This window comes from Salmo salar, chromosome ssa15 (assembly GCF_905237065.1).
Source record: "Salmo salar chromosome ssa15, Ssal_v3.1, whole genome shotgun sequence".
NCBI classification, from domain to species: Eukaryota; Metazoa; Chordata; class Actinopteri; order Salmoniformes; family Salmonidae; genus Salmo; species Salmo salar.
The window spans coordinates 54,259,671-54,286,903 of NC_059456.1; the positions used below are offsets into that span (position 1 = coordinate 54,259,671).

The 27,233-nt window shown below is 44.3% G+C and overlaps 1 protein-coding gene across 5 annotated transcripts in view; it reads right to left on the reverse strand.

Moving 5' to 3' along the window:
• LOC106571556 (1-phosphatidylinositol 4,5-bisphosphate phosphodiesterase beta-1) overlaps window positions 1–27,233 on the reverse strand; it is a 227,969-nt gene that overhangs the window by 15,755 nt on the left and 184,981 nt on the right. Inside the window, exons 15-33 of one of the 5 annotated variants that reach the window (XM_045695877.1) lie at window positions 27,115–27,201; window positions 26,334–26,404; window positions 26,028–26,124; window positions 25,694–25,778; window positions 25,094–25,218; window positions 20,730–20,884; window positions 20,452–20,616; window positions 17,932–18,031; window positions 17,621–17,725; window positions 17,374–17,489; window positions 14,649–14,787; window positions 14,461–14,514; window positions 13,918–14,137; window positions 13,422–13,590; window positions 12,866–12,942; window positions 12,626–12,715; window positions 12,238–12,295; window positions 7,147–7,233; window positions 6,869–6,893 (exon numbers count right to left, since the gene is read on the reverse strand). In XM_045695877.1, the coding sequence (XP_045551833.1) occupies window positions 6,869–6,893; window positions 7,147–7,233; window positions 12,238–12,295; window positions 12,626–12,715; window positions 12,866–12,942; window positions 13,422–13,590; window positions 13,918–14,137; window positions 14,461–14,514; window positions 14,649–14,787; window positions 17,374–17,489; window positions 17,621–17,725; window positions 17,932–18,031; window positions 20,452–20,616; window positions 20,730–20,884; window positions 25,094–25,218; window positions 25,694–25,778; window positions 26,028–26,124; window positions 26,334–26,404; window positions 27,115–27,201 (2,025 nt within the window). Of the gene's footprint in view, window positions 1–6,868; window positions 6,894–7,146; window positions 7,234–12,237; window positions 12,296–12,625; window positions 12,716–12,865; window positions 12,943–13,421; window positions 13,591–13,917; window positions 14,138–14,460; window positions 14,515–14,648; window positions 14,788–17,373; window positions 17,490–17,620; window positions 17,726–17,931; window positions 18,032–20,451; window positions 20,617–20,729; window positions 20,885–25,093; window positions 25,219–25,693; window positions 25,779–26,027; window positions 26,125–26,333; window positions 26,405–27,114; window positions 27,202–27,233 lie in introns of those variants that run through there. The other 4 variants (XM_045695875.1, XM_045695874.1, XM_045695876.1 and 1 more) reach the window with 4 other exon arrangements.

Genomic DNA, 27,233 nt, shown 5'->3' on the forward strand with positions numbered 1-27,233 from the left:
TATCCCTCCCTGTCTCTCCATCTATCCCTCCCTCTCTCTCTGTCTATCCCTCCCTCTCTCTCCGTCTATCCCTCCCTGTCTCTCCATCTATCCCTCCCTGTCTCTCCTTCTTCCTCACTCATTTTATCTTCCTCCCTCACTCTCCCTATTCTCTCTTGTGGTTTCTCTATCTCTCTGTCCCTCCCTTTCTCTGTCTTTCTACAGGCCACCACCAGGCAGTCACTATCCCTGGGTTGCGTCATCAGGCTCCAAATTAACAGATTGCAGAGAGAGTCGTGCATAGAAGATGATGGGGAGGGGTGTGTTTGTGTGTGTGTGTGTGGGGGGTAGAATGAGTGTTTCCATGACGACTGCACAGGGCTCCGGTGTGTTGCATCACGGACCAAACACTGTGTGTGTGTGTGTGTGAGACGGTGAGTGTGTGCGATAGAGAAAAGGTGTACGTGAGAGTGTTACAGTAATGGCTCCTGCACTCGGGGAGGCCACCATGTTTCTGTTGCCTGCTCCAAAAAGGATGAGACAGGGGCTATCTGCCTCCACACACATACACCCCACACTCACACTACATTTGTCTCCCAGTGCGCACACGTGTACGTGAGTGACACACGTGACGGATACACTTCTCTCCCCAGTCATCTCACATCCTGTGTGAGCAAGTGTGAGAACAGAATAATGGTATTGTGGGAGTGAATGGCATTTCACCTGTCTAGGCTAGCTACACAGTCAAGTAGGAGGACACTGGTGCAGTATGTAGGGTAATAGAGATTACTGTCCAGGTGAATCAGACCCAGACTTCACAATTACATTCCTATATCTTAGTCATTCAGCAGACCCTCTTAGCCAGAGTGACCTACAATTAGGGAAGGGAAGACTACCACATAGCATGATTCTCCCAGGTAAAACCTTGAAATATGACTTATAATTACTTTCAATATGAGTTAAATAGTTTACAAAATAAGTAAATATGTTCAAAAGCTGCTTTTCTGTTTTGGAATGGTGTGGGAGTATCACAACAACAGAATGGTGTTGGGGTATACCGGTCATTAAGAAAATGAAGACATGTAGACCGCTGATTGGCCAGCTCATTCTCCTCTAGACCGCTGATTGGCCAGCTCATTCTCCTCTAGACCGCTGATTGGCCAGCTCATCCTCCTCAGGAGTACGACATCATACTCTATGGTGAAAGAGCAAGTTTTTATTTTCTTAAACGGTCTGTCTGAGATACAAGTTTGAGGTGGGGTCTTTGAAGTGTTTTATTCTCTCCAATTTATGCTTTGGCCACAAATATGAGTATAGGACGAGTCAATAACATTATTTGGGTATGAGTTTACAGGATATGAACTTTTTAAAAGTGATACTTTCACTGGACAGTTAGCTACTTTAAGATAATCTGATCGACAACCATGACACTAGGGCTGTATACCCTGGTGCAATGGTAGGTCTTTGAGAGTGATGTTGAAGGGTGTGTGTGTGTGTGTGTGTGTGTGTGTGTGTGTGTGTGTGTGTGTGTGTGTGTGTGTGTGTGTGTGTGTGTGTGCTCAATCAGCTTCTACCGTGCTGTGGGTGTGAAGCCATTTTGATTAGAACGTTAGCAGGACACCATCACCTGAATGCACACCCACTGAGAGCGACGACAGACAAGACAGAGGACACGCGCTCGCTCTCCCTTCTCCTCCTCTCCATCCCCTATCCCCTCCCACACACTCTCTCTCTCTCCCTCCATCTCCATCACCTATTCCCGCTCACACACTCTCTCTCTCCCTCCTTCTCTTCCTCTCCATCAGCTACTCCCGCTCACACTCTCTCTCTCCCTCCTTCTCTTCCTCTCCATCACCTATTCCCGCTCACACACACTCTCTCTCCCTCCCTGCCCATACCGACTCCATATCTCTCTCTTTCCCCATTTTCTCTCTCTCTCTCCCTCTCTTCTGACAGATTGCCGTATGGCCATGGCAACGCGCACGTTGAAATAATGGAACACATGCTGACATTTGGAGACCAACGCACAGCCACTCAACCTGGCAGATTCCTCCATGTAAAACAACTGACCCTCCATTGGAACGATGGCTTAAAGGTTCTGCGTCTTCAGACACGCAGTAAACGGGTTAGACGCTCGAGCATTCACTTCGGCACAGACGGATACAGTAGCAAATAGGTTGAGTTAAAACTGGACATGGAACATGAGTGGTTATTTGTGTAAACTGGCCTCGGTTGCATCTATTTCCTTCTGCACAGCGGGATAGCAGCTGGCCTGACACACACACACACACACACACACACACACACACACACACACACACACACACACACACACACACACACACACACACACACACACACACACACACACACACACACACACACACACCCGTGAGGTAGCGTAGCGTGGTGCTAACCCGGGCGGGCGGTTGCAGTGAGAGATGTGAGGGTCTCCGCAGACCAGGGATGGTTATAGCCGGTCCATTAGCGGCTGCTCTGAGCCCAGAGGAGAAATCTGGGTCAGAACTGTGTGTGTGAGAGAGAGAGAGAGTGTGTCTACATGTATCTGTGAAAATGTGTGTGCTTGTGTGTGTGTGTCTTCATATTAGCCCTATCCTTGTTAGTCATGCCCTCCTCCATTAGCCCTTCATGGAACTCTCACTTGACTTCATCATCATCACTCTCTTTTTCTACTCCTCTTTCCTCGACAAACATGTGTCAGTGGTAACACATTACATATGACTCAGATGGTGTGATTGTGTACAAGATGAGAGAGAGAATTGTCATAATGTCTGGGCTGGGGGATTCAGAGTGTGATATAAGGAGAGAGGGTACGACAGGAAACGGGGGGAGAAAATGACATCCTCACAAGCCATACGCTTACACGCCCACACGCACACCGTGAAATAATGAGAAAGGAGGATCTGCTACTGTAGGACTCTAAAGACAGCTTACAGCCAAGACAGTATAACTGTGCCTAGCTATTGAGAAAAGCACTATTCATTGTTTCCAGTATGATTTCCCCATAGTCATCGTCCCTGTGCTGCACTAGTAAGTACAACATCATCCATGCTCCCCCCCCCCCCTTCTAACAAGTCCAATGCTTATCACATTTTCATATATCCAAGTGTATCTCAACTCCACGATACCGCATCCACCGGAGTTGAGTGCAACTTGGAGGGAACCTCTGACTTCTTCAAAATGTAAATTCTTAAACCCCTTCCGTGTACCTATGTTTGTTCTTTGTTGTGGGCCTTGCTGTTCACTGAAGTCCATACTTCTTTATAAAACGTCAATCAAATACAACCACCGACTGTTTCCTTGTTGCTGTTGCTCGAAGATTGCAGTCGGTGGTTGTATTTGATTGACGTTTCATGAAAAAGTATGGATTTCAGCAAACAAAGAAAGGCACTTAACAACAGAGGACAAACAATAGAGGACAAACACCGAGTGTGAGTATACCAAACCTTAGGAACACCTTCCTAATATTGAGTTGCACCCCCCTTTTAGCCTTAGAACAGCCTCAATTTGTCGGGGCATGGACTCTACAAGGTGTCGAAAGTGTTCCACAGGGATGCTGGCCCATGTTGACTCTAATGCTTCTCACAGTTCTGTCAAGTTGGCTGGATGTCCTTTGGGTGGTGGACCATTCTTGAGACACACAGGAAACTGTTGAGGGTGAAAAATCCAGCAGCGTTGTAGTTCTTGACACAAATTGGTGCGCCTGGCACCTACTACCATACCCCGTTCAAAGGCACTTAAATATTCTGTCTTGACGATTCACCCACCGAATGGCACATATACATAATCCATGTCTCAATTGCGTCAATGCTTAAAAATCCTTCTTTAACTGGTCTCCTCCCCTTCATCTACACTGATTTGAAGTGGATTTAACAAGTGACATCAATAAGGGATCATAGCTTTCACTTGGACTAACCTTGTCAGCCTATGTCATAGAAAGAGCAGGTATTCTTATTGTTTTGTATACTCAGTGTATGTACACAGTAAAGGTTAAAGAATAAAAAAAATGTAATTATTGACTTCACAGCAACTTGCAGATGTGGTATCGTGGAGTTGAGATATACAGTGTATTCGGAAAGTATTCAGACACCTTCCCTTTTTACACATTTTGTTACGTTACAGCCTTATTCTAAAATGGATTCAATAATTTTTTTCCCTCATCAATCTACACACAATACCCATAATGACGAAGCAAAAGCTGTTTAATTGTTTTTGCAACTTTATGATAATTAAAAAAAACTGAAATACCTTATTTACATTAGTATTCAGACCCTTTGCTATGAAAGTCGAAATTGAGCTCAGGTGCATCGTGTTCCCATTGATCATCCTTGTGATGTTCCAAAAGGCAACTTTCAGACCATGAGAAACAAGATTCTCTGGTCTGATGAAACCAAGATTGAACTCTTTGGCCTGAATGCCAAGCGCCACATCTGAAGGAAACCTGGCACCATCCCTATGGTGAAGCATGGTGGTGGCAGCATCATGCTGTGGGGATGGTTTTCAGCAGCAGGGACTGAGAGACAAGTCAGGATTGAGGGAAAGATGAATGGAGAAAAGTACAGAGAGATCCTTGATGAAAACCTAGTCCAGAGTGCTCAGGACCTCAGACTGGGGCAAAGTTTCACCTTCTAACAGGACAATGACCCTAAGCACACATCCAAAACAACGCAGGAGTGGCTTCGGGACAAGTCTTTGAATGTCCTCGAGTGGCCCAGCTAGTGCCCAGACTTGAACCCGATCGAACATCTCTGGAGAGACCTGAAAATAGCTGTGCAGCGACGCTCCCCATCCAACCTGACAGAGCTTGAGAGGATCAGCAGAGAAGAATGGGAGAAACTCCTCACATACAGGTGTGCCAAGCTGTTGCGTCATACCCAAGAAGACTCAAGGGTGTAATCACTGCCAAAGGTGCTTCAACAAAGTACTGAGGAAAGGGTCTGAATACTTATGTAAATGTGATGTTTCAGTTTCTCTTTTTTCTTTTGCTTTGTCATTATGGGGTATTGTGTGTCGATCGATGAGGGGAAAAAACGATTTAATCAATTTTAGAATAAGGCTGTAACGTAGGACTGGGCAATATGGCAAATACATTTTAATGATATCTATATATTTTTCAATCGATAATGATAATTATCACGATATTAATCAAATAATGTTTCAAAGGTGCATATCTGCTTCAAACTCATGCCTGAACAAACCGTGGTTAGAGCGTTGGACTAGTAACTGAAAGGTTGCTAGATCGAATCCCCGAGCTGACAAGGTAAAAATCTGTCGTTCTACCCCTGAACAAGGCAGTTAACCCACTGTTCCCGATAGGCCGTCATTGTAAATCTACATTTAAGTCATTTAGCAGACGCTCTTATCCAGAGCGACTTAAATAAGAAGTTGTTCTTAACTGACTTGCCTAGTTAAATAAAGGTTACATTTTTTTATTATTATGTGAGCTACAACTAAAATTATACTTGAAGGAAAATTGTTCCATGTTTGTGACCAGTGAGCACGTACCTGGGGTCAATAAAATGTAGAAGCCTTTTGAAACCTTTTCGACTGTGCTAATGTCCTTAGCAATGCAATGCATAATAGCATTTGTGATGTCTTTGTGTTTTCGATGTTTGCTTGTAGGGCATAAACGCAGTCTGTGTTGACTGCTTCGGGCAAACATCCCTAGATTGGCTGGTGCTTGAGGGGCGTTTATTAATACCGTGGCGCAAACTCAAACTTCCTGCATGTTCCAAAGAGTGTTTTTGCTTCAGATGTTGAAAAAGGTTTGTCGTATTACCAGACTTCGTAGACACCTGTCTATGGCACAATTTACACCGAACATTGCTCTCCTCTTTGTCGGACTTCAAAAAGCCAAACCACTTCCAAATTACTGAAGCAGTTTAACCCTTTTTATCAATCATTTCTTCGTTGGAAGCTGCTCCTTCTCCATGGCGATCACTGCCACTGTTTTTGTCTACATCCCTCATTTTTCGTGGTTAACAGTGGCTACTCCATCACTCAAGGTGCTGAGTGGTTTTTAGTGGGCGTATACCGCTCCACGTGCATATTGCCACTTCTCCGCACGTTCCTGCTGTGTCACAGAGGTGAAATGGACTGCTGTACCTAATTATTCTATATCGACATTATCGAAAATGAATCTAAACGTTTTTATATCATTATTGAGGGAAGTAATTACCTCGATAATTATTGATATTGATTTATCACCAAGCCCAACTGTAACGTGACAAAATGTGGAAAAAGTCAAGAGGTTTGAATACTTTCCGAATGCACTGTACTTGGCTAATTCTCTTATAGATATCGCCAATTCATTAGGTCCCGGTCAAAAAGTGTACTTTCTATTCTACATACAATAACAAGGTTAAAGATGAGTTGTTACAACAAAAACACGCAGCAATACAACCATAGCTATAGAGCAGAGTATTCAGAAGGAATATGCCTGAAAATGGTCAATTGTCCCAGACACCCAAACACAGAGCAGAACACTGAGAGTGGGGAAGAGGGGTAAGAAACCAGGCCATGGAAATGTGGTTTGGAGATCCAGCTACGTGTACATAGCAGACAGAGGAGACATGATAGAGGAGAGGAGAGGAGAGGGGGCGAAGAGGAGAGGAAAGAATGAACCGTCTGACAAGGACATAGAGTAGTTGGGAGTGTTAGGTTGAGCTTGGCCTTAGAGTGCAGTTGACCATCAGGATTATTGTTACAGAAAGGCAGAGTCGGAAGCAAGGTGCACATCCACTTGTTATCATTCTCCAGCTTTCGCCTTCTTATTCAAACCATATAAATTATTTCATGTTACTGCTTTTTGTTATACATGCTTAAGTATTGAAGCTGTATTAATGCACACAGACGCAGAATGTCTTACCCTGGTCCTCTGTAGTACCTCCTTCCTACAATCACAGTAACAATGGACATGATGGAAATTATTAACCAATGGACCCGTTAATGGGATGAAAATATGTCTTTGTCCCAAATGTCTCCCTATTCCCTACATAGTGCATCACTTTTGACTAGTGGTCAAAAGGAGTGCACTGTAAAGGGAATAGAGTGTCATTTGGAACGCATCCTACACCTGACCATGAATGATTGGTTCCAAGCAACTTCATCCTACAGTTCTGTATTTGAGGGCAAACGTGGCCATACCTTAGGTTTCTCATCCACAATCTGTTGTCTGATGTCGTTCTGCTTCTCCAGTAGTCTCTCCATTCTCTTACTCTGAGCATCCTCCAACTACACACAGACAAACACAGGGGTAGGCGAGAGTAAGGTGTAGCCACTACGCAATACATACCGTATAACAAACACAAAGAAATCCACAGGCACGCAGGCACGGACGGAGACACACACACACACAAAGATGGCGGAGGGTGTGTGTCTTGCCGGTTCCTGCTTGACTTTGCTTTTTTATTGCTATTTTTGCATTAATTCTTACTTTGTTTGCTCAGAATGTCTGTGCGATAATTTCCTACAACCGACAAACACTTCTGGATCATGAATCGGAAGCTACACACATCACTCGGCTTCCCAGATCTGGAATACTACATTGGCTCCTTTGTCCCTGGCACAGCAGGCTTACCTGTTGCTCCTGGCCCGAGATGACCAAAGGCAACGCTGGCGATGAAGAACAGAAAGGAAAGGGGGACTCCAAGCTAGGCTGAAAAGACGGGCTACACGGCCTCCTCTTCCTAGTATCTTCATGGCTAATGTCCAATCGCCGGAAAATACATTTGTGAACTCAGAGCAAGGCTTCAATCGCAGAGGGACATCAAGGAATGCTGTGTCTGTTTTTACAGAGACATGACTTACGGTCAATTAACTCGACTCTGCTATTCAACCAGATGGCTTTTTCATTTTCCTTATGGCTCAAATGACGGCTTCTGTTAAGAGTAGGGGGAGGTGTATGCTTCCTCATCAGCAATTCCTAGTGTACCGAAGTTGAAAACATCCAGAGCTCCTGTTCACTCGACCTGGAGTTTCTGAAGCTAAAATGCCGACCCCACTATATGTCAAGGGAATTCACGTGTTATTATCACAGCTGTGTATATACAGTACAACCACAAGCAAACATCAAGGTGGAACTCATCCAACTGCACAAGAACATTATCCAGAAAGAAACCTCTCACCGGGAAGCAGTCTTTATTGTCACGGGAGATTTTAACCAAGCAAGATTATAACAAATTCTTCCAAATGATCACCAACATGTTTCCTGCTCCATGCATCCTGCCCCGTCTGTGCTGGACCATGTGTACACAAACATCAGTTATGCATACAAAGCCACCCCCCTCCCCCACTTCGTCTCTCTGTTCCTACTCCCCATCGACATGCTGCAACTGAAGAGGGAGCCACCAACAGAGAATAGTGAGGCGCTGCGCTCAATGCCGCATGACTCTTTTGAGAATACCGATTGGAATATGTTCAAAGATTCATCCACCCTGGACTCATCGATCAACACTGAGGAATATACACTGAGTTGTACAAAAAATTAGGCAACACCTGCTCTTTTCATGACATAGACTGACCAGGTGAATCCAGGTGAAAGTGTAGATGGGGAGGAGACAGGTTAAATCATTATTTTTAAGCCTTGTGATAATTGAGACATGGATTGTGTATGTGTGCCATTCAGAGGGTGAATGGGAAAGAGAAAAAATGTAAGTGCCTTTGAACTGGATATGGATATGGTAGTAGGTGACAGGTGCACTGGTTTGAGTGTGTCAAGAACTGCAAAAGCTGCTGGGTTTTTCATGCTCAACTGTTTTTTTGTGTGCATCAAGAATGGTCCACCACCCAAAGGACATCCAGCCAACTTGACACAACTGTGGGAAGCATTGGAGTCAACATGGGCCAGCATCCCTGTTGTCACGTTCTGACCAGTAAGGGGTTATCTGTTATTGTAGTTTGGTCAGGACGTGGCAGGAGGGTGTTTGTTTTATGTGGTTCGGGGTGTGTGTTTATGTAGAGGGGTGTTTGATTTATGTATTCCAGGGTTTTGGTCTATGTTCTATGTTAGTGTATTTTCTATGTTCTAGTCTAGTCTTTTTAGTTCTATGTTTAGTTTATTGATTTGGCCTTCAATTGGAGGCAACTGTTCCTCGTTGCCTCTGATTGAAGGTCCTATATAGAGGGGTGTGTTTTGATTGGGTTTTGTGGGAAGTTGTTCTTTGTACTGCTGTGTGAGCTTACAAGACTGTTTGTTCATTTATTGTTTTGTTTATTAGTCGTGTTCACAATAAAAGTTAAGATGAGCACTCAACCCGCTGCGCCTTGGTCCAATTACTACAACGACCGTTACACCTGTGGAACGCCTTCGACACCTTGTAGAGTCCATGCCCTGATGAATTAAGGCTGTTCTGAGGACAAAAGGAGGTGCAACTCAATATTAGGAAGGTGTTCCTAATGTATTGTACACTCAGTGTACATCATCAGTCACAGGCTTCATTAGGAAATGTGTTGATGATGTTGTACCCACAATAACAATCCAGACATACCCCAACCAAAAACCCTGGATGAACGGAGAAATCCGTACCATGCTGAGAGCATGTACTGCAGCATTCAAGGATTGGCAACAATCTCCACATCCTGTTGTCTAACCTAAAATAACCTTCAATTACTTCAACAATAAACAGTCGCTGTGACTCTTAACACAGGTACGCCCCTGGGGTGTGTCCTCAGCCCTCTGCTGTGTGGCTTTGCATGACACCAACTCCATCATCAAGTTTGCTGACAATACCACAGTTGTAGGCCTGATAACCAACAAGGACGAGTCAGCCTATAGGGAGGAGGTAAGTGAACTTGCAATGTGGTGCCAGGACAACAACCTTTCCCTTAACATCAGCAAAACAAAGGAGTTGATTGTTGACTTCAGGAAGCAGAGGAGGGAACACCCATCCAATCCACATCAACGGGACTGCAGTAGAGAGTCAGCAGTTTTAAGTTCTTCAGCGTCCAGATCACAAAGGACTTGACATGGACCAACAATACCACCAATATTGTAAAAAGGGCGCAACAGCGCCTCAACTTCCTAAGGCTGATGAAGAAATTTGGCATGCCACCCCGGGTCCTCTCCAAATGCTACCGCTGAATCATCGAAAGCATCCTGACCGGTTGCATCACTGCCTGGTATGGAAATTGCTCCGCCCACGACCACAAGGCCTTTCAGCGGCTGGTGAAGACGGCGCAGTACATCACTAGGACTGTGTTTCCATCCGTCCAGGACGTCTAATTGAAACGTGCCTGAAGAAGTCCTGCAGCATCATCAAGGATCCCATACACCCCAGCCACGAGCTGTTCACTGACTTATCGTCGGGTAGACGGTATCGGAGCATGAGGTCTGATACCAACAGGCTCAGAGACAGTTTCTATCTACAAGCCATCAGACTGCTGAACACTTGAACTGGACGGACCACCTGCTCTGATTCTCCGCTCCTTAGCACTCACTCTCTCTCTCTCACTCACTCACTCACTCACTCACTCACTCACTCACTCACTCACTCACTCACTCACTCACTCACTCACTCACTCACTCACTCACTCACTCACTCACTCACTCATGCTACACACACACCTCACAACTGCTGCTACCAGACCCTTCCATGATACATGTGTAAATATTTTATTATAAATTGTGCCTTCCTGTATTATACTTACGCTAAAATGTTTCTTCTATTCTATTGAGCCATTTACTTTATATTTGTATTCTTAAATGTTATTATTAGTTGTGCTTGCAAAACACAACTGTAGATTCAATGATCTCCCATTTCAATGGAAAAAAAAGGACCATAGACTTTACTTGTAAAAATAATCAAAATAATCACCTAACCAACATTGAGGTGTTCAGACTGGCCCAACTTAGATTTCTTGTCAAAGGATATTTGATACTATGTATACTTTTGGAACTATAACCATTAAAAATGTGCGTAAATGAACATGGGCTTGAATGAGAACCACAGGAATACAGTGGTTGATATTCAAAATGGTCTTGCTCCTTGGTTAATTAAGCTACAAGACCAACTTTAAAAAATTCAGGCTATCCTAACTTCAAATTCTCTGAAACCTTTAAAAACTATAAACACCCGACCTGGGTCCCAAGTTGCGCAGCGGTCTAAGGCACGGCATCACCACAGCCTGGGGTTCAATCTCCCCCATCCCCCCCCCCAAAAAAATATTTGAATGAGCATAAATTTGCATAAAATAACTCACCAAAACTAACTCTTGAACCATTCAAGCTAGAGACATCAAACCAACTTTCACATGTCCTAACTTCAGATTTTTTAAAACTTGTATCAACTATAATTATATAAATTAGCATAAATGAACTCACCAACAGTAACCCTTGAACCGTTCAAGTGACCCAAGACACCAACCCAACTTTCTTTTATTTATTTATTATTTTTGTTGTACTTTTTATCCCCTTTTACCCCCCAATTTCGTGATACTCAATTGGTAGTTACAGTCTTGTCCCATCACTGCAGCTCCCGTACGGGCTCGGGAGAGGCGAAGGTCGAGAGCCGTGCGTCCCCCGAAACACAATCGCGGTACAGCGCGATGGGACAAGGACATCCCAGCCGGCCAAACCCTCTCCTAACCCGGATCGACGCTGGGCCAATTGTGCGCCGCCTCATGGGTCCCGCGGTTGTGGCCGGCTGCGACAGTCCGGGATCGAACCCGGATCTGTAGTGACGCCTCTAGCACTGCGATGCAGTGCCTTCCATTTTCAATCTATTCTAACTTCAAATTCTTTTACATCTTTATCAACCAAAACTATAGACATTTGCATACATTTGCATCAAATAACTCACCAACAGTAACTCTTGAACCGGTCAAGCTAGAGACACCAAACCAACTGTTACATGTTCAGGCCATCCTTCCTAATCAATCAGCTAATCTATCTACATCTACCTACTTTGCCAACTATAACCAGTCATTATCATTACTACTGTAGTCACTACCACGACAATAACTTATTTCAAAACCATAAGTACTTTAAAACAAGCTAGCAACCACATTTTCTTCAGGAAAACATACTTTTCTAGTTTCTTACTGTCGTTTCACTGTCGCGAAGGAACCTGCAAGTAAGAATTTCGTTGGACGTGTATCCTGTACATACAACTAATACAACTTGAAACACACACACACACACACACACACACACACACACACACACACACACACACACACACACACACACACACACACACACACACACACACACACACACACACAAGCACACAAACTTACCCGTTTGATATACTGCACCACCTCATTGACAAACGACCTGTTGATTTCCAGCTTCTCTCTGTGAACATCGAGAGGCGTCAGCTCTTACATCACCTTAACATTCCTCAAATCTAACCTAAGATGACTTTAACAATCAACAATCCTAACATTCCTGGTTCCAATCTAGCTCAAAGGACCGTACATAAAAGTCGGTAAGTCTGTCTGACGACCTGTGACACTTTCTAGCGTTAAGTCTTTCTGTCAAAAATAACGGGATCATTAGATTATATTGCATGTGCGTGGATCAGTCAGATGAAGCATGAACCTTCATCGCCATCTGGTGGCCTTGTGCATATACAGATAAACACACATGTATCAGGAGGCCTCTTCCTCAACCCCATCTGCTTACTCCTCTGTCATGTTCTTGTTGTTGGCCTTTGCTTCATTAATCTTCTCCTGTCTTTTCTTGTCCATCTTCTTCTTAAGGTCTTTCTTTTCCCTGTGGGGTAGGAAAGTGAAACAATTGCCCCATCAACTACTTGCATGTAGTCAATGTGCCCTTGAGCAAGGCACTTAATCCTTATTGCTCCTGTAAGTCGCTCTAGATAAAAGTAAGTGTGTGTGTGTGTGTGTGTGTGTGCGCGCTTACTTGTCACAGATGTCCCGGATCTTCTTCAACTGGGCACTCTGACATTCCTCTGCTATGGTTGTCAACTTCTCCACCAGCTAGAGGTATGCAGAGACAAATACCACTGGTTATCCTACAGTTTGTCTCTCATAAGATATGATCCCCGACTCATGCTTTCTGTTTAACTCAGGCATGATCTGTTGACTTTGGAGAATAGAATTGGTCCAGTCAGTATTGTTCTCTTCTGCACGGATAAACCCTGACACCTCATCCACAAAAAAACTGTACACAGAACCGTGACTACACTCAGCATTTCCATCTACCGTAGCAGTAGAGGAGCACTGGGACATCTTTACACTGATCTGAGGTCAGCAAAGCAGAGTGAGTAATAAAGCCCAGAGGGAGCCCGGTCATTAAACACAAGCCAAGACTTAGCATTATACTGAGTTGAGTGTTACTGCACTTGATGCTGATTCAATGCAAATAAAATATGTACGCTGAAATGAGTTTATGTGCTCTTGTCCTCCAGTATCACTCTGGTTGAGGATAGGGATTAGGTGTGTGTGTGTGTGTGTACCATTTTGATGTGTTCTTTCTTCTGGTACTTCTCGCTGTAATACTGCTCCTGTCTCAGTGTGAGTAGCTGTTGTTGCTGCTGCTCCTTGAGCTCAGACAGTCTCTGACTGGACTCCTGGTCCAACACACACAGCTCCTGCTCCAGGGACGACAGACACTGCTCCGACCTGCTACACACACAAATACAGTAGACACTGAGGTTAACACACACATGGAGGTCGGTAAGTGCTAACAAACACAAACACAAACACGCATGAATGCTCAGTACACACACACACACACACACACACACACACACACACACACACACACACACACACACACACACACACACACACTGTTATCTGTGGAAGGCTCTAGCCACTGAGCACCCACATGGAAGAGAGAAAACATGACTGGAGAGCGAGAGACATAGAGACCGACACATAGTGAGAGAAATAGAGGGATACAGGAAGAAGGGCAGGGAGTAGGAATAGGAGGAGAAGAGGGCTACCTACCTTTTCTTACCATCTCGTTTGTGGCTCTTCTGCAGCGCAGAGCGCCTGCGCTGGTGCTGATTCTGCAGCTCTGCAGCCCTGGCCGTGTGCTCCTTGATCAGCTCGCTGGTCTTACGGTGGTGTTTCCTTACCAACTCCTTCATCTCTTTATACTGCTTCCTCTGCTCCCTCACAAAGCCCTTCTGCTGCTTCAACTCCTCCAGGGTCTGGGCCTCCATTTCTGGAGGAAGGAGGGAGGGAGGGAGGGAGGGAGGGAGGGAGGGAGGGAGGGAGGGAGGGAGGGAGGGAAGGAGGGAGGGAGGAAAAGAGAAAGGTATGATTCAGATTGGTGATGTCATGCAATCTGTTTACATGTACCGATCGAGGGTGGCCGGGCAGTTAGCCCACTGGTTAGAGAGTTGAGCCAGCAACTGGAGGATTGCTGGTTCGAATCCTGGGTCTGATGGGCAAAAAAAATCTGTTGGGAAGTGTCAATTGACGAATACAGTCATCTTAATACGAGCACACAATATGTTACGGTGTGGAGTCCTACTCCAGTCTTACCTGTAAGAACACTCTGGATTACATCCTCAGTCTTCACTGCTGGTTTCACTGAACCTGATACACAATAAATACACTTGTTAGTGAGGGTTTTGCCAGATCAAGTGGGTTGTAAATGTGTTGTGGCATGACAAATTGAAGTTTACTGGTTGCCATATTGGAGTCACTGTAAGTTCAAGTGGAGATTTGACCTGCACCTGTGGGCTGTTGCTGGTGGCTAACAAGGCTGGGGGGTTTGGGGGAGATGATGGGTGCGTGGTTGACCCCGTTCTCTGCGGGCACGGTCACCCGGGGGTCAGGCTCCATGGGGTCTTCACCACCCGCATCCACCTGCCAGTCAAATACATTGACAATGATACTGACACATTGCATTTATGAGGCACTTTTCACTGGGTCTCAATGTCATGACTTCTGCCGAAGTCGATGCCTCTCCTTGTTCGGGCGGTGCTCGGTGGTCGACATCACCGGTCTTCTAGCCATCATTGATCCATTTTTCATTTTCCATTGGTTTTGTCTTGTCTTCCTACACACCTGGTTCCAATCCCATTCATTACATGTTGTGTATTTAACCCTCTGTTTCCCCTCATGTCCTTGCCAGAGATTGTTTGTTGTTATGTGCTCGTGTTGTTGGATTGGTGCGCGACGGGTTATTGTTTATTTTATTATGTACTTAGGTTTTGGAGTTTGTTTTTACTTTATTAAACTATTCCAGTTACACCAGGTTTGTTTCTCCTGCGCCTGACTTCCCTGCCACCTACACACACGACGTGACACTCAGAGCATTTTATCAGGTCCACGCTACTTTTCCCTGGGTCTCAAAGTATTTTATCAGGTCCACACTACTTTTCCCTGGGTCTCAAAGTATTTTATCAGGTCCACACTACTTTTCCCTGGGTCTCAAAGTATTTTATCAGGTCCACGCTACTTTTCCCTGGGTCTCAAAGCATTTTATCAGGTCCACGCTACTTTTCCCTGGGTCTCAAAGCATTTTATCAGGTCCACGCTACTTTTCCCTGGGTCTCAAAGCATTTTATAAGTCCAAACTACTTTTCCCTGGGTCTCAAAGCATTTTATCAGGTCCAAACTACTTTTCCCTGGGTCTCAAAGCATTTTATCAGGTCCACGCTACTTTTCACTGGGTCTCAAAGCATTTTATCAGGTCCACGCTACTTTTCCCTGGGTCTCAAAGCATTTTATCAGGTCCACACTACTTTTCCCTGGGTCTCAAAGTATTTTATCAGGTCCACGCTACTTTTCCCTGGGTCTCAAAGCATTTTATCAGGTCCACGCTACTTTTCCCTGGGTCTCAAAGCATTTTATCAGGTCCACGCTACTTTTCCCTGGGTCTCAAAGCATTTTATAAGTCCAAACTACTTTTCCCTGGGTCTCAAAGCATTTTATCAGGTCCAAACTACTTTTCCCTGGGTCTCAAAGCATTTTATCAGGTCCACGCTACTTTTCACTGGGTCTCAAAGCATTTTATCAGGTCCACGCTACTTTTCCCTGGGTCTCAAAGTATTTTATCAGGTCCACACTACTTTTCCCTGGGTCTCAAAGTATTTTATCAGGTCCACACTACTTTTCCCTGGGTCTCAAAGTATTTTATCAGGTCCACGCTACTTTTCCCTGGGTCTCAAAGCATTTTATCAGGTCCACGCTACTTTTCCCTGGGTCTCAAAGCATTTTATCAGGTCCACGCTACTTTTCCCTGGGTCTCAAAGCATTTTATCAGGTCCACGCTACTTTTCCCTGGGTCTCAAAGCATTTTATCAGGTCCACGCTACTTTTCCCTGGGTCTCAAAGCATTTTATAAGTCCAAACTACTTTTCCCTGGGTCTCAAAGCATTTTATCAGGTCCAAACTACTTTTCCCTGGGTCTCAAAGTATTTTATCAGGTCCACGCTACTTTTCCCTGAGTCTCAAAGTATTTTATCAAGTCCACGCTACTTTTCCCATTTACTTAGCACATCATCTGGATAGAGTGTATGACACACATGGGACATTACAGCCCAACATATAAATGGTAATGCTGAGAATGTTTTTGCGGCCTATGCAATGAGATGTAAATAAGCAGAGTAGAACCATACGATTCCATTACTCCATTAGAAGCAGAAGCTACTGTATGGCAAATATACAACAGCACAATCAACACACCACACACCCAGAGCCTACCTGTAGCTTGTTGGAGAACTTGTAGACATAGCTTTGGTACCCCACTCTCAGCATGGCTCAGACCAACGTCCCAGTGACAACACTCTCTAACGTTTCACTAACATTTAGCCAATGTTCTCCTTATGTTGTCTCAATGTCCCTCTAGGTACTCTTCAACCCTGACTTGTTGTAGTACTTGGCATGTATTTGTTTTAAATATTATTCAGCTAAACCACCTGTTGTTACTGAGTCCTCTCTCCTTAAGCCTGTTTTGGACTGGAAGGTCTGTTCTCCTCTGCTCTCCTCATCTTTCTTCCTCTCCCTCCGTCTCTGACACTCCAGTGGAAAGCCCACTATTTCACTAAGCGACCGTTGCCAAGGTATCAACATGTACAGGCTCTCTATTGGATGTCCCTGTGGATAATCAGTTCAGCTGGCAAATCAGGTGAGACAGCTCCCTTGGGACCCACCTCCAACTCCCTTACTACCCCTCAGAGCTCACACCCCTTCTACCCCCAACCTCCCCTCCTTCACCCCCGTGATACCCCCGCCCCCCCTCGTCCTTTATCTCATAACCCTCACCCTTCATCACTGTCTCCCCCTGCCCCACGACTCCCTCCCTCCTAGGCCTTAACCCTTATTTCCTAAGCCCTGGTCAATAGCTCTAACCCAATCATCTCTTCACAAAGAGACAGGCCTACTGCCTGGGGAGATGCTCATTGATCTGTTACTTATTAGTGTGGGGGTGACGGACGACACACACACCTCTTTGCTGTCCTCCTCCTCTGCTCCCTCCTCCAGAGTGAGAGCTGCCAGTTGATTGGCTCTCTGCTCCATCAGGTTGACGTAACGGATGGGATTGGACAACGCCTCGATAACATCTGAGGAAGAGAACGGGGGGAACAGAATGTATCATCGATGATGTTATGCAAGCCAGTGGAAACATAAACATAGTTATAGCTCTATGGTTAGTTCTATACCAGTATTCTATAAGGTATGTCAGCCACTGTACCTGCGAATGTATCAGGGACATAGTCCTTGACCTCTACATAGACAAACAGAGCAGGGAGGGTCAGAGCCTGGTTCTTCTCATTCCTCAGACCAATGTAGTGGTAACCTGGAACACACACACACACACACACACACACACACACACACACACACACACACACACACACACACACACACACACACACACACACACACACACACACACACACAGGGGTGAGTGATCAGAAGTTAAAGGACTGTTACACAGTATCACTCAAGCAGAAAAATGGACCAGAATGGTAGTCAGTCAGACTATTAAGCTATAGGCCTCACCTGGGCGGATGGCATTCACAGGAATGATGCGATGTCCAATGAACTTCCCTCCATCCTCAAACACAGAAATCCTCATCGAGGCCAGAGTGGGCAGAACCACCTGAGGAACCATCACAGACACACAAACATACACCCATGGAAGGACACATTAACCTGGGACTTATTGGTTTTAAAGAACTACAAATCCCATAAAAATGTGCTCCGTGATGTTTTAAACAGTGATTTACACAAATAATTCAATAGAACATTATTTCTCCCTATGGGTTTCTCGAGGATGAAAGCCTCCTCCTCGCAGACAGGGTTGACAACATTAACCTGGATGATCTAAACGGGCTAAGATCATGATCCAATCCAAGTTTATTTGCCACCTTTATTTGGCAGAGGATGCTTGCTGGCAAGCTCTTCCTCAACAATTCATATTAAACAAATACACACAATATTATTTGTATTTTTTTGTAGACATGAGAATAAAAGACATTACACTATATGCGTGGGGATGAACACACACACACACACACACACACACACACACACACACACACACACACACACACACACACACACACACACACACACCTCCTTGGGCTACTTTGAAGAATCTCAAATTTAAAATATATTTTGATTTGTTTAACACTTTTTTGGTTACTACATGATTCCATATGTGTTATTCCACAGTGTTGATGTCTTCACTGTTATTCTACAATGTAGAAAATAGTAAAAGTAAAGAAAAACCCTTGAATGAGTACATGTGTCCAAACTTTTGACTGACACTGTAAATACAAGTAACAATCAATGTCAAGGATACTGGTGACAGGCAAAAAAAGGTTTGTAGCAATCACAATATATTATACAGTATACAGTGGGGAGAACAAGTATTTGATACACTGCCGATTTTGCAGGTTTTCCTACTTACAAAGCATGTAGAGGGCTGTAATTTATATCATAGGTACACTTCAACTGTGAGAGACGGAATCTAAAACAAAAATCCAGAAAATCACATTGTATGATTTTTAAGTAATTAGTTTGCATTTTATTGCATGACATAAGTATTTGATCACCTACCAACCAGTAAGAATTCCGGCTCTCACAGACCTGTTAGTTTTTCTTTAAGAAGCCCTCCTGTTTTCCACTCATTACCTGTATTAACTGCACCTGTTTGAACTCGTTACCTGTATAAAAGACACCTGTCCACACACTCAATCAAACAGACTCCAACCTCTCCACAATGGCCAAGACCAAAGAGCTGTGTAAGGACATCAGGGATAGAATTGTAGACCTGCACAAGGCTGGAATGGGCTACAGGACAATAGGTAAGCAGCTTGATGAGAAGGCAACAACTGTTGGCGCAATTATTAGAAAATGGAAGAAGATCAAGATGATGGTCAATCACCCTCGGTCTGGGGCTCCATGCAAGATCTCACCTCGTGGGGCATCAATGATCATGAGGAAGGTGAGGGATCAGCCCAGAACTACACGGCAGGACCTGGTCAATGACCTGAAGAGAGCTGGGACCACAGTCTCAAAACCATTAGTAACACACTACGCCGTCATGGATTAAAATCCTGCAGCGACGCAAGGTCCCCCTGCTCAAGCCAGCGCATGTCCAGGCCCGTCTGAAGTTTGCCAATGACCATCTGGATGATCCAGAGGAGGAATGGGAGATGGTCATGTGGTCTGATGAGACAAAAATAGAGCTTTTTGGTCTAAACTCCACTCGCTGTGTTTGGAGGAAGAAGAAGGATGAGTACAACCCCAAGAACACCATCCCAACTGTGAAGCATGGAGGTGGAAACATCATTCTTTGGGGATGCTTTTCTGCAAAGGGGACAGGACGACTGCACCGTATTGAGGGGAGGATGGATGGGGCCATGTATCGCGAGATCTTGGCCAACAACCTCCTTCCCTCAGTAAGAGCATCGAAGATGGGTCGTGGCTGGGTCTTCCAGCATGACAACGACCCGAAACACACAGCCAGAGCAACTAAGGAGTGGCTCCATAAGAAGCATCTCAAGGTCCTGGAGTGGCCTAGCCAGTCTCCAGACCTGAACCCAATAAAAAATCTTTGGAGGGAGCTGAATGTCCGTATTGCCCAGCGACAGCCCCGAAACCTGAAGGATCTGGAGAAGGTCTGTACGGAGGAGTGGGCCTAAATCCCTGATGCAGTGTGTGCAAACCTGGTCAAGAACTACAGGAAACGTATGATCTCTGTAATTGCAAACAAAGATTTCTGTACCAAATATTAAGTTCTGCTTTTCTGATGTATCAAATACTTATGTCATGCAATAAAATGCAAATTAATTACTTAAAAATCATACAATGTGATTTTCTGGATTTTTGTTTTAGATTCCGTCTCTCACAGTTGAAGTGTACCTATGATAAAAATTACAGACCTCTACATGCTTTGTAAGTAGGAAACACTGCCGATTTTGCAGGTTATCAAATACTTGTTCTCCCCACTGTATATGTTTCACCTTAAAGAACTACAAATCCCATAACAGTCTGCCCTATATTATGCTTTACCTTCTTGAGTGTGAAGGCCTCCTCCTCCCAGACAGGGTTGACAGCGTTGCCCTGAGACGTCTTGGTCTTAAAACCTTTCCTTCTGGTGTCCACCGGCAGACCAAACATGTCTATCTCCACATACGTCCCCACCTTCTTATCGGTCAGGAACTGGCCTGAGATGATCTGGAGACAGATAGATGAGGATGATAAGAACAGAAGAGAGCTGTAAAGTCCGTGCACACATACACATACATTCAAACACGCACTAACTGTGCGCGGAACACACAGATAAGCACCTTCACAGACAGCGTGTTGGCTACGATGCCGTCCACAGTGCTCTCAGCGAAGGGATCAAAGTGTTTGTCCGGTCGTCTCATGAACTCTGGTTTCAGCCTGTAGCCACACTTCCCGTTGTACTCATACATGCCCAGGTTTAACATCATGGACAGGTCTGATGGAGAGAGAGAAGGAGGGAGAGGGAGGAGTGAGGGAAAGAGAGAGGGGGAGAGGGAGAAAGAGATTGAGAAAGACTCACCCTACTAGAATCTGAAGTCAAATGTCTACTGTTTGCTGATGATCTGGTGCTTCTGTCACCAAGGAGGGCCTACAGCAGCACCTAGATCTTCTGCATAGATTCTGTCAGACCTGGGCTCTGGCAGTAAATCTCAGTAAGACAAAAATAATGGTGTTCCAAAAAAGGTCCAGTCGCCAGGATCACAAATATAAATTCCATCTAGACACCGTTGCCCTAGAGCACACAAAAAACTATACAAACCTCGGCCTAAACATCAGCGCCACAGGTAACTTACACAAAGCTGTGAACGAGCTGAGAGACAAGGCAAGAAGGGCCTTCTATGCCATCAAAAGGAACATAAATTCAACATACCAATTAAAATCTGGCTAAAAATACTTGAATCAGTTATTGAACCCATTTCCCTTTATGGTTGTGAGTTCTGGGGTCCGCTCTCCAACCAGGAATTCACAAAATGGGACAAACACCAAATTGAGACTCTGAATGCAGAATTCTGAAAAAATATCCTCAGTGTACACAGTAAAACACCAAATAATGTATGCAGAGCAGAATTAGGCCGATACCCGCTAATTATCAAAATCCAGAAAAGAGCCGTTAAATTCTACAACCACCTAAAAGGAAGCGATTCCCAAACCTTCCATAACAAAGCCATCACCTACATAGAGATGAACCTGGAGAAGAGTGCCCTAAGCAAGCTGGTCCTGTTTACAAACACAAACAGACCCCACAGAGCCCCAGGACAGCCCATCCAAATCATGAGAAAACATAAAGATAATTACTTGACACATTGGACAGAATTAACAAAAAAACTGAGCAAACTAGAATGTTATTTGGCCCTAAACAGAGAGTACATGGTGGCAGAATACTTGACCACTGTGAATGACCCAAATTTAAGGAAAGCTTTGACTATGTGCAGACTCAGTGAGCATAGCCATGATATTGAGAAAGGCTGCCGAAGGCAGACCTGGCTCTCAAGAGAAGACAGGCTATGTGCACACTGCCCACAAAATTAGCTGGAAACTGAGCTGCACTTCCTAACCACCTGCCAAATGTATGACCATATTAGAGACACATATTTCCCTCAGGTTACACAGATCCACAATAAATTCGAAAACAAACCCAATTTTGATAAACTCCCATATCTACTGGGTGAAATACCACAGTGTGCCATCACAGCAGCAAGGTTTGTGACCTGTTGCCACAAGAAAAGGGCAACCAGTGAACAAACATCATTGTAAATACAACCCATATTTATGTTTATTTATTTTCACTTTTGTACTTTAACTATTTGGACATCGTTACAACACCGTATATAGACATAATATGATATTTGAAAATTCTTTATTCTTTTGGAACTTCTGTGAGTGTAATGTTAACTGTTAATTTTTATTGTTTATTTCACTTTTGTTTATTATCTACTTCACTTGCTTTGGCAATGTTAACATATGTTTCCCATGCCAATAAAGCCATTGAATGTCACAGGCGTCGTCGTGAAGAGACCAAGGCGCAGCGTGTTGAGTGCTCATCTTTTACTTTTAATGAAAAAAGCACTTCACAAAGGAAAAACAAACGACAGCCAAACAGTTCTGTCAGGTATACTAACACACTAAACAGAAAGCAACCACCCACAAAACCCAAAGGAAAACAGGCTGCCTAAGTATGGATTCCAATCAGAGACAACGAAAGACACTTGCCTCTGATTGGAAACCATACTCGGCCAAACCTGGAAAACGAAACATAGAAATAGAAAACTAGAACAAATTCCCCTAGAAACAAACAAACCCCAAAACACACAAAACAACCCCCCTGCCACGCCCTGACCATTCTACTATGGCAAATGACCCTTTTCACTGGTCAGGACGTGACATTGAATTGAGAGAAGGGGATAGAGAGTGAATGAGAGAGTTACAGAAATACAAGATCAAACAGTACTTCCCCAATTCACTAGTATCACTATACCAACCACTAACACCAACCGCAACAAGCCGATGGTATACTGATGTAGCCCTTACCAATAGTAGTGCCAGGTCTTTCCTATTGTCTAGTGTGAAACAAATCAGGTCTTATCTATTGTCTAATGCGAAACAAACCAGGTCTTACCTATGGTCTAGTGTGAAACGAATCAGGTCTTACCTATGGTTTAATGCGAAACGAATCAGGTTTTTCCTATTGTCTAGTGCGAAACGAACCAGGTCTTACCTATGGTCTAGTGTGAAACGAATCAGGTCTTACCTATGGTTTAATGCGAAACGAATCAGGTTTTTGCTATTGTCTAGTGCGAAACGAATCAGGTCTTTCCTATTGTCTAGTGTGAAACGAATCAAGTCTTATTTTTATTTATTTTATTTATTTCAACAAGTTCTCATTTACAATTGCGACCTGGCCAAGATAAAGCAAAGCAGTTCGACACATACAACAACACAGAGTTACACATAGAGTAAAACAAACATACAGTCAATAATACAGTAGAAAAATAAGTCTATATACAATGTGAGCAAATGAGGTGAGATAAGGGAGGTAAAGGCAAAAAAGGCCATGGTGGCAAAGTAAATACAATACAGCAAGTAAAACAATGGAATGGTAGATTTGCAGTGGAAGAAAGTGCAAACTAGAAATAGAAATAATGGAGTGATCTGTGAGCTGCTCTGACAGCTGGTGCTTAAAGCTAGTGAGGGAGATAAGTGTTTCCAGTTTCAGAGATTTTTGTAGTTCGTTCCAGTCATTGGCAGCAGAGAACTGGAAGGAGAGACGGCCAAAGGAGGAATTGGCTTTGGGGGTTACCAGAGAGATATACCTGCTGGAGTGCGTGCTACAGGTGGGTGCTGCTATGGTGACCAGTGAGCTGAGATTTGGGGGGACTGTACCTAGCAGGGTCTTGTAGATGACCTGAAGCCAGTGGGTTTGGCGACGAGTATGAAGCGAGGGCCTGCCAACGAGAGCGTACAGGTCACAGTGGTGGGTAGTATATGGGGCTTTGGTGACAAAACGGATGGCACTGTGATAGACTGCATCCAGTTTATTGAGTAGGGTATTGGAGGCTATTTTGTAAATGACATCACCGAAGTCGAGGATCGGTAGTATGGTCAGTTTTACGAGGGTATGTTTGGCAGCATGAGTGAAGGATGCTTTGTTGCGAAATAGGAAGCCAATTCTAGATTTAACTTTGGATTGGAGATGTTTGATGTGAGTCTGGAAGCAGAACTTACAGTCTAACCAGACACCTAGGTATTTGTAGTTGTCAACATATTCTAAGTCAGAACCGTCCAGAGTAGTGATGCTGGACGGGCGGGCAGGTGCAGGCAGCGATTGGTTGAAGAGCATGCATTTAGTTTTACTTGTATTTAAGAGCAGTTGGAGGCCACGGAAGGAGAGTTGTATGGCATTGAAGCTCGTCTGGAGGGTTGTTAACACAGTGTCCAAAGAAGGGCCATAAGTATACAGAATGGTGTCGTCTGCGTAGAGGTGGATCAGAGACTCACCAGCAGCAAGAGCGACATCATTGATGTATACAGAGAAAAGAGTTGGCCCAAGAATTTAACCCTGCGGCACCCCCATAGAGACTACCAGAGGCCCGGACAACAGGCCATCCGATTTGACACATTGAACTCTATCAGAGAAGTAGTTGGTGAACCAGGCGAGGCAATCATTTGAGAAACCAATGGTTATCTGTGGTCTAATGCGAAACGAACCAGGTCTTACCTATGGTCTAATGCGAAACGAACCAGGTCTTACCTATGGTCTAATGCGAAACTAACCAGGTCTTACCTATGGTCTAATGCGAAACGAATCAGGTCTTTCCTATTGTCTAGTGCGAAACAAATCAGGTCTTACCTATGGTCTAGTGTGAAACGAATCAGGTCTTACCTATGGTCTAGTGTGAAACGAATCAGGTCTTACCTATGCTCTAGTGCGAAACAAATCAGGTCTTACCTATGGTCTAGTGTGAAATGAATCAGGTCTTACCTATGGTCTAGTGTGAAACGAACCAGGTCTTACCTATGGTCTAATGCGAAACGAATCAGGTCTTTCCTATTGTCTAGTGCGAAACGAATCAGGTCTTACCTATGCTCTAGTGCGAAACAAATCAGGTCTTACCTATGGTCTAGTGCGAAACGAATCAGGTCTTACCTATGGTCTGGAAGTTAAGGGCCACCAGTTGACAGCCAGCATTCCAGAAGAGCTGAGGGTTGTAGTTGGAGGAGTCTACTCTGGTGCCTTTAGGATAGATACGACTCAGCTGCAGCTTGTTATACCTGGACACGCTCCGTTAAGGAGAGGACATCTGGAGAGGGGTTTTACCTTCTGCACTGAGATATCTAGTACTTACATGGATAGGGGAGACCGGGGAACAAAGTAACACAGGGCCAGTTGTAACAGCTTAATAACTCAACTCAAATTAGAAATAACTGTCAGTCAATGTGCTAATGCTTGGTTAGTATTACTACAAGCCTAAGAAGTTTTGTTAAAATCCATCAATTCTTTTTGTTTTATTGACACATTTTTTGTATAAAAATATTATTAATCTAACTCAAATGATATTTTCATAATAAGCACAAGCCTAAAAGTGTTACTTTGATCCCCGGTCTCCCTACTTTTACTTAACCAGGGAAGGTGATTTACAAGTTTACATTGATGTTGATGTACTTCTTCACTCGAGACAGTTTCAAAAAAAAGGAAAAGATTTGAACAGAAATCTTTTCAATAATCCACACAGAGCGGGAAGGATACTCGACGAACTCCACAGGTGACTTGGTGAGTTGCTCCAAGGCTTTGGTCTCCACAAACGATGACATCTGATAGCTCCGATTGATCTCTGGAAATTGATTGATTAATTAATTTTGAAAATGGCATAACTTACGGAATTGATTCTACTAGTTTTTTTTTAATATGCAGCAACATTTGAAAGAGTGAATCTGTAACAGAACAACTTGAGACAGTGTATTCACAGTGCCAAAAAATGTGGTTCACAATCACATGGAATATTCAAATGAGTGTGTATGGTGTTGTTCTTCTGAACAGGTGTGGTCTAAATAGGTGTTGAGTTGTGGAGTGAAGGTCTTACTTTTGGAGGCCTCGAAAGAGTTAAATTTGACTGGCTGGACATAGCTGACCAGGTTGGACATCTCCTCTGTGGCAAACGCCTCGCTGCCCGCTGTACCCTGGAGGAGGATCACACAACACACAGTTAGAGAGAGAACAGCCTCCTCTCTTCTCCTCTCCTTTACTCTCCTTGTTTGACTGTCGGGACATAGCTCAAGAGTAAAGTGTATTTCTGTGAATCTCCACTAGGGGGCAGCCTCGGCACAGATAAACAGGAGACACCTGAGGCTGCTGGAGAAAGAATGAAGATGTTTTGTAGGCTACTTACCTCATCCATGGACCCCTTTTTACAGTCATCATCATCATCATCATCATCGTCACTCTCTGCCTCAACTTCACCTGAAAGACAAGGGCAGGTTTAAGTTAGCTTCTCTGGCTACATGCTAGTGATTTCTGAAGGCTTCATTGTCAGAAAGCAACCGCCAGGGTTTGGAGTTCTGAAGGGGGTGAATGAAGGTGTAAGCAATATGGGGACAGACCCACCAAGCCTTGTAGTGGGTTTACGGCAGCTTGCACCATGGGGACGTTAGGGAACGGAAAAGGGGGGAGGGAGCTTGGGACAGGGTTGCAAAAGTCTGGAAACTTTCAATAAATTCCCTGGTTTTCCTGAAATCCCGGTTGGAGTATACCCGGACTTAGAAGGGAATTTGTGGAAAACTAGGGAATTTATTGAAAGTTCCCAGAATGCAACCCTAGATAGGATAGGAAAAGGAATTAAGGGAAGGAGCTAGGGAAAGGGAATAGGGGAAGGAAAAACAAAGGAAGTGACTAGGTCAGGGTTTCCCAAACTCGGCCTCGGGGTGCACGTTTAGTTTTTTGCCCTAGCACTACACAGCTGATTCAAACGATCAAAGCTTGATGATTAGTTGATTATTTGAATCAGCTGTGTAGCACTAGGGCAACAACCAAAACGTGCAACACTTGGAGTCCCGAGGACCGAGTTTGGGAAACCCTGGACTAGGTTATAGAAATAAGGCTACTAAGGGTTGTTTTAGGACCAGGTAAATGAGGGTTATCTATCTGATGGTGTGACCATGGGCATGACTCACCAATGGACTTCCTGCCCTGTGGTCGGAGGCTGAGCTCAGCGACCTCTAGAGGCTGGGAGGACTCGGTCATCTCCTGGTTGGCCGACCCTGGTGGACAACAAATAATGAGTAACCAATAT